This window comes from Ixodes scapularis, unplaced genomic scaffold (assembly GCF_016920785.2).
Source record: "Ixodes scapularis isolate PalLabHiFi unplaced genomic scaffold, ASM1692078v2 PGA_scaffold0__279_contigs__length_252992795, whole genome shotgun sequence".
NCBI lineage: Eukaryota > Metazoa > Arthropoda > Arachnida > Ixodida > Ixodidae > Ixodes > Ixodes scapularis.
The window spans coordinates 249,491,099-249,507,313 of NW_024609835.1; the positions used below are offsets into that span (position 1 = coordinate 249,491,099).

At 48.5% G+C, this 16,215-nt stretch overlaps 1 protein-coding gene across 1 annotated transcript; it reads right to left on the minus strand.

The window, feature by feature from the left end:
• Positions 1-10,542: 10,542 nt before the first annotated feature.
• LOC121046550 lies at positions 10,543-14,253 on the minus strand. Its single transcript, XM_040500909.2, has 2 exons — positions 11,046-14,253; positions 10,543-10,923 (listed from the first exon to the last, which is right to left on the minus strand). The coding sequence occupies exons 1-2, from the start codon at positions 13,817-13,819 to the stop codon at positions 10,878-10,880; spliced, it is 2,820 nt and encodes a 939-aa protein (XP_040356843.1). The 5' UTR covers positions 13,820-14,253; the 3' UTR covers positions 10,543-10,877.
• Between the last annotated feature and the right edge of the window lie 1,962 nt (positions 14,254-16,215).

A 16,215-nucleotide genomic window follows, 5' to 3' on the forward strand; every position in this document is an offset into this window, starting at 1 on the left:
CCGAGCCCTGATTGGCTGATCGTGACCCCCTATCTCAGCGTCGTCTGCTTTTTTGCAACGTCGTCTGCTCGCAACATCGCCTGCGTCTGTCTTACCTAGGGTGCCTACATGTTTCCGCGGCGGAAACATGTAGGCACCCTAGTCTTACCTTTCCTGCGACTTTCGGTCTTTACGAGCGAGCTGGACTTCGCCTTTCAGAGAGGGCAGACTTAATAGGGAGTTTTAGAATAACGTACGCAATTTTAGCGCACGCTAGCGCTAAATTTAGCGCTTGTATTAGCGCACGCGGCGCGAGAGAGTTTTAGAATAGCGTTTCTCCGCCGCGACGCAGAAGCCCAAGCATCTCGCGCTTGCGACGCCACCAAGATACAGTAAAAAATTTTATTTCACACACGAAGTGATGTAACTTCAGAAGAAAACGAGTTTTTTGGTCCAGAGTAGCATTTTAATTTGTTTAAACATGAGAACGCGACGCGAGCGGTTGACCGGTCGTGTCCGCTTGCGTCGCCTCGGCAAGAGAGGTCTCGTGTACTGACCTTCGCACATCGTTCCTTCGCCGTGAAATGTTCGCGCGTCGCAAGCATCAAGTTGCCGGTGATCGCTGCCAAACCGAGTACATTGTCGTCCCGTATTGAAAATTGCAGTCGCGAGAATGCCGCCGACGTCGCACTCATGACGCCGCCAAAGCAGCCGCCGACATCATCCTGGAAGCCGCCATTTTTTTTTTAACTCTGCTCGTCTTGGCTTAAGCCAACTTCTCATCACGAATCCTCCTTGGAGAAGCGCAAAGACTCTTTGCGTACGCACGCTATTTCCGAGAAATAGCGCACGCTAAAATTACGCACGCAAAGCGCGAAACCTGGTTTGCGTTCGGAGCATGCGCAGTGGCGACGACGCTATTCTTTGCGCACGCAAAGCTTTAGCGTGCGCTATTCTAAAACTCCCTAATAGGGAGTTTTCGTAGATCGTTTTCGCCGTCCCGCAAGGCCCTCCGCAACCCGCTACGATAGCGGGAACTCCACAGTCAAGGCTATCGGCGCGCAGGCGCAGTAGCAATTTCTTCGTTGCGGAACGCTTAGCGGAAGGGGCAGCGCGGTCTACGAAAACTCCCTAATAACTCGAGCGGTACGTTGTTTTTGTCTAACAACAAGCAGACGCGCATCAAGGAGGGTGTCAAAGCAGTCACTGGCGAGGTGTCCCGAGGCGCCGCGGTTTGTTTGCCAAGAACCGAGAGTGAGCGTGTTAGTGTCCGCAAGTTCCCTCCCAAATACTTTTTCCCTCCTTTCGTGTCCGGCGAGACCCCTCATTCTTCAACGGCGTCGGCGGGTTGGCGCAGTTAACGTCGTCTGCTTTACGTCTGCTAGTCAAAGCGATGGCTGCTTTACCTTTCCTGCGTCTGTCGGAGATACACCGCTTTTTCATCGGCGAGAGTCACCGTTTCCTCGGGAAACAAGGAGATAACAAGAGGAAGAAATTGACCTCTTAATCTCAAACTGAGGTCAGCGATCAAAGTATAACACGGGAAGGGTTCACAAGGGTCGCGCGGGCATATTCCATTCAGCACACCAGCCGGTCGTGGGCAGACGGTCGCCGAGTCGCGGAGCGCCTGCTAGGCCTAACTGCCGTGCTCGCTTGGTCGCGTTCGGTGGAATCGTGGCCTTTGGAGCTTTTCCCGGGTGTTTGTGGATCCAGCGTTCTTGTTCGTCGTGGTCTGTTTCAAGTACTTTTTACTTTTTTTTCTTGCTGCATGAAGTCGGGACGCGTGAGAAGCGCACGAAGAAAAATAAACGTCCGTGGGTCGTCGCGACCGCGACGCTGTCGGCCATGCTGATTTGATCGTAAGAAGTGCGTAAGACAGCTTCGGAGTTGTCGTAGGATTTCGTCGTAACCTGCGCAAAACTTGCGAAAATTTCGTTTCGTGAATACGAATTTGTTCTTAAGTTATGTCTTACGCACATTTTTAGCGTAAGATCGTCGCCTGCACTTCCGAAAGTCGCAGGAAAGGTAAGACAGACGCAGACGACGTTGTGAGCAGACGACGTTGCAAAGGAGCAGACGACGCTCAGATAGGGGGTCGCGATCAGCCAATCAGCGCTCGGCGTTCTGACGTCACCGCTACCCCCTGCGCAAGAAGCAGACGAACTCGCCCTCCGCATACATTGCCTTCGCTGTGAAGGGTGCGTCCGTTAGAAGAATCAGGTACTTCGGCGTCTTGTTTATTCTCGTTTGTAAGAGAATATGTCGCCGGCTGGCAGCCACGGCGCAAGATCCTCCGCAGGACGAGGACCGACGGCAACAGGTATTTTATCACCGCGTTCCCCCTCACCACGTGCTTGTCGCACGCCCCGTGCCTAACAAGTCGACCGAGCACGTCCTTCGATTTATAGAACTCGTACTCATTCGGTACGCCGCAAGCCGTCATCACCGACAACGACAGGGTCCTAACCTCTCGTTCGGCTTCGCGGTACTTCGCCGACAGGCACATTCAGAGCATCCCTAACAGTACCTTAGGCTCCCGAAGCTAACGGCCGGCTTTGTCGAACGCGCCAACAGAAAAATCCTTCCATGTCTGCGCGAAAGAACGTCAACGGCGACATCGACCATTGGAGCGATTATCTCCAGGCAACCAGCTTTCGAGTGAACCAGCAGCCGTACGCCAGACTCCAGAGATCACCGTTCGAACTCCTGTTCAACTTTGTCCCACGTCAACCAATGGAATTTTTCCCGCTTCCCGACGAGGTCGGCGACGTCCGCGCGAACTGCGACGCTGCAAACGCGAACCTCGCTTACCTTCACGTCATGAAGCGTTCCTGCGATGCAAAACATCGACCACCTCCATACAGCGTCAGGGACAGGGTATGGTACACCGAACGGCCTTCCTACCTCGAAACTTGGCCTGCTTTTCCACGGACACTTAAGTCATCACCAACGTGAACAATCAAACCTACAACATTTCCAGGCTTACCCCGCAAGGCACACCGGATTGCCGCCAAGCTGCCGCACGATAGCTCTTTTTTTTTTTTTTTTCACGAACAACCTGCAGCGATGACGTCGATTTCAACCAACTCGCCTTGCACCGCAGCAGATCCTCCGATTACAAGCGCATCACGCCGACGCCGCCTTCCACGATGGCTAGACGCATAACAGAGGATCATGACAACATTAACAAAATGTGCGAGGGCGCAAGGATTTGGAGCTCGGGAGTGTACGCTGGCGGCAAAGACCCGTAAGGAGAGCCTCCCCGACTCGACCGGATGGGAGCTCGACTTCGACCCCCGATGCTGGATCCCGGCGTGGAAACGAGAAAGAAGGACCCCTAGAAACACGATGTGACACGAACAAGCCAGGCGTGTGGATCAAAATAAAATACGTTTGAAAAAGCCTGAAAACGGACGCGAATATAGCCCTCTTGTACCAAATTATTTCAAAAAGTTTTCATTAAATCGTTTTGCGGTCTACAAAACCGTTCAGTCCGTTATAACACTTTAAAAACACAGGCGAGCTAGTGAAGAACTTCCATACTAACGGGAGACACGAAACGATAAAAATAACGCACTAGACAACAAGTCTCAAACACAGCTTTTATACCCGTTTTCACGTCAAGAACTTAAGTAAAAAGAGTCCGAGCCCTTGCGAACCGTTACTAATTTCCACCTTTATGTGGAGAATTAAGATATATGTAGCTGTATTCTACTATATATGCTATCAAGACGTACACGTTCCAGCGCCAAAATCGTCGCTTTTTTCTTCGACTACCAAATCTCGTAAGACTTTGCGTCGCGCATACGAACATCTTTGTTTCGTGTATGTGCTCTCCCCCTCTGTAATGCCTTCGGGCCCTGAGGGTACTTTAATAAATAAATAAATAAATGAATGCTCGAAACTTTCTTTTTTTTTTTCTTGAAAAAACGGGTATAGTTTATTTGAACAAGGAACGCTCTTATATATACGTCAAGACCCTCACCAACAAAAAAGAACTCTTTAAAAAAAAATGGTGTCACCATTCACCCTTTTGTCCCATATAACGCACCCCAACACTTTAGTTTGACGCACAGCGCACAGACGGCCATACATTTTACAAGGGGCTTGATAACGGATATATATAACAGATTAAATAGCTAAAGTACGTATCAAAGACCACAGAAAGAAAGCACTGAGGTTTTGCAGTAGGGCCAAGAAAACCTCGATTATATTTTTTGTAGTCACTAACACGTACATTAGCTATGTTAATAAGTTGTACCTCACGGCTATCAAGCCTCTCGTGAAAGGTACCGTCAGATCGACGTGTGAAGTTTTGGGGTGTCTTATAGGGGACAAAAGGTGTAAGAATACACCCTTTTTTTTAGAGTGTAGGTCACTGAAAGCCGGACACTCGGACAGATTCAAATGATTCATGGTCACACCAACCTGCCACCCAGACGACCCTGCTTGATGACTGACCAGCCACATACGATAACAGGCAACTCCATCAGAACCCTTACTAATGATACGCGCGTGACGAGATTTCCCTAGACTCCCTACAGCGTCAAATTCGCTTGACGAGTGTCGATGAAACGATCGTGTCGACAAAACGTGTGTCCGTGAAACGTGTGCCCATGAAAAGTTGTCTGCGATACGTAATTCCACGAAGCGAGTTTCGACGAAATGAGAGGGTCCCGTACACCACTCCTGCCTGAAAAGTTACATTTGGGTTCTTATGTTTTTTTTTCTGGCGCCCCTGAAGACTACCAGAAAGGGGGTTAACCTTTCTAATTTGTGCTGAGCTTTTAAAACTAAATTTACACCGAACCTATTTGCCACTGATATAAAGTTATGAGAGTATGGTAGTAAGTTATGGTAGTAAGGCACACACACACCATTCTTCACAACCGGTTTTTTCACAGGCGCCGGATTAAACCTTCAGCACCTTGAGCACTACTCTAACAATTACATCGTGGTGATGGCCCGCTTCCAGGCGACGCATCTTTTGCAACTCAACTGCCTCACCAACCCAAAACATACGGGATTCTTTACAGGCGTTATCCATCGCAGACGCAATTACACCACTCTTAACTATTTTCAAGTGACAGCTGTCAGCTGCCAGCAGAGGCTTGGCTGATTGCTTGCCGTAGGGCCCTTTTCCGTGTGCAACAGCAGGTCTATAAGTACTTAATTCGACTGTTGCGATGGCAGGGTTCTGCAGTTCAATCGACAAGGACCGCACAACCGCGTGTCAACGTGTACATAAGTCTCGTTTAAAAAAAAATATCTCGTACAACACTGGAGCAATTCACGACCCGATACACACACCCTGTTTTTGAATAAAAAGAGAACCATCAAAGTCTATGGCAGTGGACTCTAAATGAAACTCCAGAATTCTTATAAAACTATCTACATCAATCCCCGTGGCAGACTGCAACTTCACTAGATTATCATCACACCACCTCCTGACCCTTATTAACAGCTCCGGCTTATCCATAAAGTAACAAAAGTCCTTGATGTCTACAGTTGTCACATCGCACCTTTTCCCATGATGCGGATTCAATATTTCAATCAATTACGCAGAGTTTTTGAGTGACAATGGACTGTTGCTCCACTCCTGTCAGGCATATCTAGATAAAAACCGACAATATACCTTCTGCCAAGCTCAATTTTCGTTCACAACCATTTTAACAAGTACAGCAGAATGGGATTGTTACAGTTGTGCTCAAGGTGTAAGGAACGTACGTTCAATCCGGCTCCTGTGGAAAAAAACGGTTGTAAAGAATGTTGTGTGTGTGCCTTACTACCTTGGAATCTCTCAAAACTTTACATCAGTGGCAAAGAGGTTCGGTGTAAATTTAGTTTTCAAAGCTCAGCACAAATTAGAAAGGTTAACCTCCTTTTTGGGTGGTCCTCAGGGGTGCCAGAAAAAAAAAAAAAAAACACGTGCACAACACGTGCCGGAACTATTGATGGCGTTTGCCCCAAATTATCTCTCTAACAGTCTTATCTTTGTGCCTAGCGAGAACAGTGGAAGAAGCAAATAATGGTTTGCACCTGCAGCCATGCGTGGTTTCAATCGACTTTGCAGAAAAAGAGATAGCGTATTTGCGGTCCGCGGCGGGGCCACGGATTGGTTGAGATGTGGTGCGGTGACGCAGTGTGTATCTACGCTGAGTCTCTTGGATTAAATCAGTTGAGAGTAAGCTCTCTGTGGTGTTCTTCCTCTGTCTATGTCTTAAAGCGCAATCATGTTTTTTCACGCACAATACCAACTCGCCCAACAATTAGCAAGGCTAGGAGAGTTTTGAGGAAGGCCTTGAGTATTTTGACCTGTGGTAATTGAGTAAGCACACCATCCTTGGCATTGGACAGTGACATGAAGCGTTTTTTGTGTCTGTTTTCTAAGAATTGTAAGGGCTGTGCTGGAGCTGGAGTTGCCTGTTATCGCATGTGGTTGGTCAGCCCTCAAGCGAGGTCATCAGGGTGGCTGGTTGGTGTGAATCATTTAGATATGTCTGAATCATGAATCATATGGGTTCTGTCTGAGTGTCCGGCTCTCGGTGACCTAGTGAAGAGGAGGTGTTTCTTTTTTGGTGGTGAGGTTTTGAGGTATGTGTAACAACGTTCGTTGTTCAAATAAACAACAAACGGTGTTTGAGACTTCTTGTTTTGGCCGTTTTTTTATCGTTCCGTGTCTCCGTTTCTTATAGAACTTCTACATTTATTGACATATTTACAGGAGTAAAAATGAAAGGCAAAAAAATCTGATAATTTTTTATGCATAATATAGTAGGTAAAACTCATGCAGAAGCAGAAAAAAAAAACACCAATAACCCCCCTCCCCCCCCCCCCCCCAAAAAAAAAAAAAAAGATGGCGGCGCCGGCGGCGCGCCGGATTTATTGTGCGGCGGCGGCGGCGGCGCAGGGCGGCGAGAGCAAAACAGGCGGCGGCGGCGGCGCGGCGCCGCGGCGCACAGATGGATGGACTAGAATGAGGGAACACATTGGCATTGTGGCGCCATCTATGCGGTGACCCTAGAACTGCATTTCACAAAAGCTAAGGTTTTGCGGGATTTCCGAGGTCAAATGTGCGTAATACCCATAGAAAGGCTCGTTTATAACATTTACAAAAGCTTTTCGAGCCAAAAAAGAAAGGATATTGCGCGAGAAATAAAAAAAAAAAGTATGCCGGACCGCCGAGTTTACACTGCTTCCCAATAGATGGCGCCAGTGTGTTCTCTGGTTTAAGAAGTTTTAAGGAACCCAGGTTTAAGAGGTCGCAAGCAGTCGCAAGAGTGTGAACGGGCCTTTAGTCGTACTCGGTCGCAAGAGTGTGAACGGGCCTTAACTATCACCAGGCAGTGTGGGATATCACCACGATGACCTTCGGGGGATCGGGCAAAAAAACTAAAAAAACATCACCCCCCTGCCTCTTCCCCCCGGCGAGGGAGTCGCCAATTTTCCTCTGGTCAAACCTTTTCGGCGTTACCCCAGCACCGGATCCACTGGGAGACAGGGTTGAGACTTTGGGCCGGAGCCACGCGGGAGGGAGTCCCAATTTTCCTCTGTCCCGCCTGTTCCCAGCTGTGCTAGTTAGTTGTCCATCATTTAATTTTCCCTAGATAATTTCCACCAATCTTCTAATCGTCTCTTTGTCACTGTAATCTTTTTTTCTACCATCCCTCCATCGTCGCCAGTGAAACCCAGGGCCCCGGCCAAATCCGTTACCCCTTCAGGGAGGGCAGGACGAAGCCTCGTGCACTTCAAAACCAAGTGCTCCAGTGTCTCGCTATCATTATGGCAGGCGGCACATAATGTGTCGGTCTCCTGAAATTTAGCCCTATACGTCCTTGTCCTCAAAACTCCCGTTCTTGCCTCGAACAGCAAAGCACTTCCCAGTAAATTGTCAAATAGCTTTTCCTTTCTTATCTCCTGCTTTCGTGACCTGTACACTGCTAAAGCTGATTTCTCCTGCATTCTCCCCTCCCAAATTTTCCTCTCCGCCTCTTTCACCTTCTTTTTCACTGACGTAGTCTGTTCAGCCCCATCACCAGTGTGTAGATATTTAAGTGTAAGCTCTCGGGTTCGGTTTGTCCATTTTGTGTTTAAACTTTTCATGTATAAATACTTGAATACCTTACGTGCCCACCGCGTATCCTCCATTTCAGTCAACCTTTGTTCAAATTTCAACTTACTAATTGCCTCCCTGCTCTCAAAAGACGACCATCCCATGTCCCTCTGTACTCCCTCATTTGGTGTTTTTCCATGTGCTCCCAGCGCCAATCTGCCTACGCTTCTTTGTCGAATTTCTAGCCCTGATTGAACCTCAGATTTCATGCACAGCACTGCATTGCCAAATGACAGTCCTGGCACCATCACTCCCTTCCATATACCTCTGACCACTTCATATCTGTTATAGTTCCATAGTGCCTTGAGCTTCATAATAGATGAATTTATTTTCCCTTTTCTAATTGTATTCTCCTCGTGTTCCTCTAGATATTTCCTTCCTTCATTGAGCCAGACCCCTAGATATTTGTACTTTTCTACGTGTTCTATCACTGTGTCCTGTATCTCCAGGGGTTCCCCCTTCTCATCGTTGAAAACTATTATACCCGACTTGTCCCTACTGAATTTTAGTCCTAAACTGTCCCCTTCCCTGCTGCAAATCCTAATCAGTTCCTGTATTGTCTCACGGCTTTCTGATACGAGCACAATGTCATCTGCATACATTAACCCTGGCAATAGTTGATTTACCTTATGTCCTTCCTCCATGTAATTCAGGTCAAAACCTAGGTTGCACTGTTCTAATCTTTTTTCCATCTCACTGAGGTATATCATAAAGAGCAGGGGAGACAATGGGCAACCCTGTCTAAGTCCTCTTTTTATTGCTGCTGGTTTTGTAGTTTCGGCTTCCCATTTTATAATCACCCTATCCTCCGTATAAACCCGTTCTAGGAACTTAACCGTGGTTCCCCCTAGGCCATACCCTCTTAGCTGTTCCCAAAGTTTTTCCTGATTCACATTGTCATATGCCCCTTTGATGTCCAAAAATGCTACCCATAATGGCCTTTGGCTTGTCATTGCTATCTCTATGCACTGAGTGATTATGAACAAGTTATCATCTAATCGTCTATCCATCCTGAAACCGTTTTGGAGCTCCCCCAGAATCTGCTTTCTCTCTGCCCATTCTTCCATTCTTCTTTTTACGATTTGCATAGCTAGTCTGTATATTACTGAAGTTACTGTTGTTGGGTATAACAACTATTTATTTATCAAAATGTACAACAGGTGGCAGTAGTATAAATATTTGTTTTATGCAACGATAGATGGCGACACTTGCTCACATATGGCCCTTAAAAAAAGCGAGAAAACGGCTAATTAGCACAAAAACACTGGCACATGGCCCTTAAAACGTTGCGAGCTTTTTTTTTTTTTTTTTTTTTTTTCTTAAATTAGTGTCATAGTCCCCAAGGTGACGTGGACGTCTTGTAGCACGTCTTGGGCGGCTCACTTCGGTTGGGAGGGGCGGTGTTTCCTCTTGCTCCGTGAATATGTCCGGGGCCAGGTTCAGCTGAGGTCGGTCTTCGAAGTGCTTCAAGGTCTGGACGTGGACGATCTTGTCATCTGTACTGCCAACTCTTCGGATACGGTAGCACACTGTACCAACAGGGCGGATGACTTCGAATGGACCTTTAAAGGGCGGTGTTAGTTTGTGATCACTGGCTTGCGGCCAGCTGTACAGTACCAAGTCTCCGGGATTGAACTTGTGGTCACTGCGATGCAGGTCAAAGCGTCGCTTGCTTGCTTGGTGAGACTGTAGGAGGTTCGTGGTAGCATCGGTCCGTGCAGCGTGCAAAATGTCGAGTTGATCCTCACGGGAGTCGTCCGATGTTATAGTTCCGATGAGAAGTTCTCTCGAGAGGCGAGGTTGATACCCGTGCAAAAGAAAAAATGGAGAGTATCCTGTGGAGCTTTGCTCTGCAGTGTTAATTGCCAGCAATGCACTGGGCAAGTGCTGGTCCCATGTCTGCGGGTTCCTGAAAGCGAGTTTCTTCAGTGTGTTCACTAAGGTTGCATTGGCCCTTTCGACAAGTCCGTTTGCTTGTGGGGTGTACGGAGGTGTGAGATGGTGCTCGATGCCATACTTCTTGAAGAACTGCTCTGTTGTGTGGCTGGCAAATGCGGGCCCATTGTCGGAAATGTACACGCATGGCGGTCCAAAACGTTGAATGACATCTTGTTCGATGGTTTCGATGACATCTGCTGCCGACAACGAACACGTGGCTCTTGCCAGAAGGTAGCGAGTGGCGTGATCAATCTGTACGAACAAGTGGGTATTTCCAGCTTCCGTTCGGGGCAGTGAGACAACATGATCGCCTGAGACGCATTCCCATGGCGTTGAAGGAATCGGAAGGGCTCCCAATTTTCCATTGGCGAGTGTGGTTCGACGATTTGTTCGTTGACATGCTTCACATCCCTGAACATAGGCTCTGACATCTTTGCGTAGTGTTGACCACCAGTACCTCGAGCGTACTCGTTCGAGCGTTTTCTCACTGTTCAGATGGCTACTCTCGTCATGACAAAGGCGGAGTACTGTGGAGCGCAATGCAAAAGGAAGAACGAGTTGTTCTCTCCTATGGCCTCCAACTGTTGTCACGTGAGTTAGCACCGAGTTTGATAACTTGAAGGAGTTATGAATTTGCTTCAGATGATGCGTGTCGGGCTGTTTCCATAGCTTGTCAAGGACTTGGCGGCAGTACTCATCGGTCTGCTGAGTGCGAACAAGCTCTGAATCTTGTGATGTTAGCACGGCGAGACATGCTTGGGTGGGGAGAGGGTAGCGGGACAAATGGTCAGCGATGACATTTTCCTTGCCTGGCCTGTGGAGGGCGGTGAAATCGAAGGCTGCCAGGTCAACGATGTAGCGTGCAAACTTGCGGTTCAGCTTGGCTTTGTTCACTGCATACGCCACAGTGAAATTGTCAGTGATGAGCACAAACTTGTGACGATGCAGGTACAGACGGAACTTTTCGGTCACAGCCCAATGTACAGCAGTACATTCAAGCTCATTGATGTGGTACCTCTTTTCTGCGTCTTTGAGGGATCTGCTGGCATATTCTATGACACGTCTTTTGCCATTCTGGTCTTGCGAGAGGCAGGCTCCAAGACCTTCATGTGACGCATCTGTCTCGACATACGTCTGACATTCTTGCTTGAAGAAGGACAGGACTGGCGGCGAAGTGATCTTCATCTTGAGTGACTCGAAGGATTCCTGCTGAGTATTGTCGAGGGCAAGCTGAAGTGCTTGAGTGGGCGTTTCTTTGTTCTTTTCTTTGCTTGTGGTCTTCTTCAGAAGTTCATTAAGCGGTCTTGCAATCACTGCAAAGTTCTCTATATGTTTGCGAAACGTGTTCGCAAATCCAAGGAAGCTGCGAACCTCATGTATGGACGTCAGTGTAGCATACCGAGATACAGCAGATGTGCGGTCAGGGTCTGGCTGTATGCCTTCTGTTGTCAACACTCTTCCGAGGAGCGTGATGGTTGGCGAGGCGAAGACACACTTGGTTGGCGAGAGTGTGAAACCCATGCTTCGTGTGGCCTTGAAGATCTCGCGGAGGCATTTGATGTGGTCTTCGAAATTGTTGTGCGCGCAGGCAATGTCGTCGATGTAGGTGACAACACCTAGTTTGCGAAGGTGCGAATATGCCAATTTGATGGCTCTTGTCATGGTCGGCGGTCCGTTCTTGAGCCCAAAAGGCATTCGTAGAAACTCTTCGTGGTGGTCTTGGGTGACGAAGGCTGTTTTGTGCACGTCGTCTTCTTTCACTTTGATTGTGAAGAATGCACTCTTGATGTCCATGTTAGACATGAAACGAGAACCTGCAATTGCATGAAGTGCGTCTTCCATGAAGTCGACTGGTTGTAGATCTGCAACAGTGATCGGATTGATTGTGCGGGAGTAGTCAACGACTACACGTCGAGGTGTCGTGTCATGAAAAGGCTGGTCCACTACGAAGGCTGGCGATGCATACATAGATGTGGACGGGCGACAGATGCCTTGTTCCCTCCAAGTTTGCACTTGGTTCTCGAGGAACTGTCGGTCAGGCTGGGAGAGGCGGTAGGGTTGGCGACGAACTGGTCTGGAGTGCTCTAGGTTAATGCTGAGTTCAACATAGGGGCACTCACCAATCTTCGCCTGGTGTGCGAAAATATCTTCATACTCTTTTACAAGAGAGCAGAGTTCTTCTTGCTCGGTTGCGGCAAGAGAAGCATGTATGGTCACTTTATCGGTGATTGTCTCAGTGTTGAGTGCAGATGGACTCGGATGATCCACGGGCATACGTTCTCCGGAAGTCGTGATTTGCGGTAGCGGCTCTGTTGACTTGGTTGAGCACAAGGTCTCTGTTGTGGCCCTAGGTGCTAGTGCCACATCGGTCTGCAGTGATGCCTCCATTGGCCTGGATTTGAAGATGCAGTTTGCGGTGAGCGTTTGGGCTTTGAAGCGCGTGAATTCCTGAATGGATGTCGGAGTCGTGATGCAGAAGCTTCCGTCTGCTTCAATGATGTACCGGGCCTGGACAAACCATTTCCAGTCATTACCCAAAACAAGGGTGACAGGCAGGTGTTCACAAAGTCCCACTTGTGGCATGGTGTAATCAATGTTCCCAACTTTGACACGCAGGGTGATCCATCCGGCGGGTGTTATGGGTCCTGCTGCTGTCTCGATTGGTCCGTTTTGCCATTTGAACACTGGTAGTTCGGGTGGTGCGACATGCTTTCGGATTAGCGTGACTTCTGATCCACAATCACAGAGAGCGTCCACTGTAGTTGTGCCGTTAATGATGGCGTTGACGATCGGTGCGCGAGGACCTTCGGTGTACAAGCAGTTCACAGAGTAGCGGGCATTTGGTTTCTTCGCGTCCTGAGTTGAACCATTGGCAGCATTCTCACTTGAAGAACGAGGAAGGCGTGTGTTGCTGGCATGGTTGTGGTGGGCTGTGCCAGCTTCATTACTGCGGCGTTGGTGCGCGTTCCTTTGGTGTGTCGGTGTAGCAGTTTCACCGTCAGCTGGTGCTGCGAGTGCACTACCTGCTTCTGGAGGTGGAAGATGACACTGATGCGAGATATGCCCCTTCTTTCCGCATCTCCAGCAGTGCAGATCTTCGGTCTTGTCGCCCAACTTTGGGTTGAACTTGCGGAGGAATGGCTTCTCTCTTGTTCCTGCGTCTTTCTTGTCGTTGCTTCCTTCTTTTTCCAGTTGTCGCAGCGAGTCGAGTGTTGCTGCTCTGTCAACTAATTCTGTCACGGAGGAGTAGAGGTGAGAAGCAAGCGGGATTGACCACTTTGTATCCTTGATGTCGCCGATGATCATCGATATGCGTTCCTCGGGGGTCAGGGGATGTGGAGACTTCTCGAGGAGGGCATCCTTCTCGAAAATGTACTGGACCAGGGTCTCGTTCCTCCTTAGCGTCCTCTTTGCCTGTAGCTCGATGAAGTCCTTCATCGAAAGTCGTCGTCGAAATCGTTCAATGAGAACTCGTTTCCACTCTTCCCACTCGTGGTGGTGTTTTCCGTTCGTCTTTTGCCAGTTGGCTGCGAGGCCTGAGAGTCGAGACGTAGCGTTCAGGAGCGTCAGTGCGGGGGTCCATAACGCTTGAGCTGCGATCCGTTCCACATCTTGGGTCCATTGTTTAGCGTCGTCTAACGGATCACCGGTAAATTTGGGGATCGCATTCGCGGTATCCGCCGTTGATGTAATTTGTACCGGCTGTCTTTGGCTTTCGGCCAGCTGTTGTACTGTTAGAGCGAGTTGAGCGACGATGTTCGTCAGACTTTGGATGTCCGTCGGTTTCATTTTTTTTTTTTTTTGGCGGATATGTCGGCTAGGCTTAATGTGGTTGACGACGAGCAGAAAAGGTGTCACGTACTTGCAGTTTCACGAAGTCATCGGACGTCTTGGCGAGTGTTTGCGGGGTCGTTTGTCGAGTCTTCGATGTCCGGGCACTAAGTCCTTCTTGCGAGCGGGAGCTTGAAGGATTAGCGTTGCTGTCCGCCGTAACGGTTGCGGCGATTCTGGCGGGAAAATGCGCTTCGACGGCGGCTGGCGAAGATGCGACGATGTGGAGCGTTCGCTCACTTTGCGATGGCGACTTGCGTGATTTTCGGGAGGCGGGTTACTTCGGCGCTTCGTTGTTCTGGTTTTGTTGAGGTGCCTTACATTTTTTTCGCAGTTTTCGCCGAATTGTTTTGCGACAAACAAAGGCTCGCTATGTCGACTGCGCCATGTTGGGTATAACTATTTATTTATCAAAATGTACAACAGGTGGCAGTAGTATAAATATTTGTTCTATGCAACGATAGATGTTGCTCACACTGTGATTGGTCGGTATGATTTGATACTGTCTTTGTTTCCCCTGCCCTTATATAATAATCTCATCCTGCTCAGTTTCCGGTCACTGGGTACCTCCCCTCCCATAAGTATCTGGTCAATCACCTGCCTTAGTTTCAACTTGCTTGTTTGGCCTAGAACCTTTATCAGTCTCATTGGTATGCCGTCTGGACCTGTCGCAGTTCCAGCCGGAACCCTTCCTTCTGCTTTCTCCCATTCTCCTATGGTCATTTCCTCTCCTTCACTATGATCCTCCTCTTGTGTTGTGTAGATGCTATTATTCCCTATGGCCTGATCTGATTCTAACTCTGAAAATGCTGCTTCGATTGTATGTCTAATGTATTCCCTTGCCTCTTCCCCCTCTACCTTTATGCCTTCCTCTGTGATTAGTGTCTGCTGGTACCCCTCAGTCTTTTTTCCCTGTGCACTGATGTGTTCCCAGAACCTTTTTGCCGCATTCCTATCCTTTTGGTTTATCTCTATCATCCACTGGACCCCTGCCCTCCCAATTTTGGCCTGTATTAATGCTGATGCCTCCCGCTTTCGTTCCTGAAAGTCCTCCCATTTTCTGTCACTTCGGCTGGAGTGGCCCCCTTTTTTTTTGCCCATCTGTGTTCTCTAGATGCCACTTGGCGTCTCGATATTGCTGCCTTAACCTCTTTATCCCACCAGCTTTTGAGCTTGCGTTTATGTTTCCTTCCTCCTTGTCTGGTTCGATATTTCTCTAATCCTCTTTTGAAAACAGTAACTAAGTCTTCATATGTCCATTCTCTTTCCGGTAGCTTGGATACTATGTTCTCGACCCACTTAGATACCTCCTGTAATTGTTTATCATTTAAGTTATTTCTACCCTCTTGTTTTTGATTTTGCGTTTCTGATTTTACTGTACCAAATCTGATCTTGATTCTCTTATGGTCGCTCCCCAGACTTTTTGTGCTTTCCTCATCTATCTCCATACCTCCAAGTCTGTTGTATATCTTCCGTGACATTAAACAGTAGTCGATAGTCGAGTGTGAGTTCTTTCTCTCCCATGTTATTTTTCCATCACATTTTACCTGGGCGTTAACCAATACCAGATCAAGAGCTTCACAGAACTCCTCTAACATCCTCCCTGTTGTATCCGTATGTCCATCAAAGTCTTCCAAATGTGCATTCATGTCCCCCAGGATAATTATTTCCTTGTTAGTGCCGATTTCCCTAACGTCTCCTGATATGCATGTTAAGTGTTCTGCGTTTTCCTCCCCTGCATCACTCCCTGTTTTTAGATACACAAAACCCAGGATTGTGTCTAAACCTCCAATATTGCCTTTGATCCACATGTGTTCCCTGCAGTTCTCTCAATCCCTTTCCCATTCCTGACCCTTCACTAAAATCCCTAATCCGCCTCCCTTGCGTTCCCCGTTGGCCCGGTTGCATCCCATCCAATGATATCCCGGTATGTGTGGTGGTTCTTCCAAATCCCTCAGATGTGTTTCTGCTAATCCATACACTGCAAAGTTTTCGCTTTCTAATTTCTCCTCAATCTCCTCCCACTTTATTCTGTTCCTGCCCCCCTGCATATTTATGAAAGCTATGTTAAGTAGCTTCTTCCTGTTTCTGCGTGGCTTCCTCCCACCCTCCCTGGCCACCTCCCCCAAACCCACATCGCCACTCTCCTCTACTCTTTTGCCCTCCGGTGTCCCTCTGATGTGCCCACCCCACCTCCCCTCTCCTACGGGCCCTTCGCCTCGCTCCTGGCAGGATTCCTCGCCCTTAGAGCTTTGGGGCCTCCTAAAAAAGCCACCGCCTTCCCTGCCATCCGCCACCCAACGGCCCTCCCCACGTAGGGGCTGAAATGGATACCGGTCCCCTCAAAAGCCTTC

Excerpts from the sequence above, each read along its gene's own strand:
- LOC121046550 (XM_040500909.2), bottom strand. The coding sequence starts at position 13,819 with ATGAAACCGACGGACATCCAAAGTCTGACGAACATCGTCGCTCAACTC. Across the intron at positions 10,924-11,045 it reads CTCAAAGACGCAGAAAAGAG|TGAACAAAGCCAAGCTGAAC; the intron begins GTACCACATCAA and ends TGGCGTATGCAG.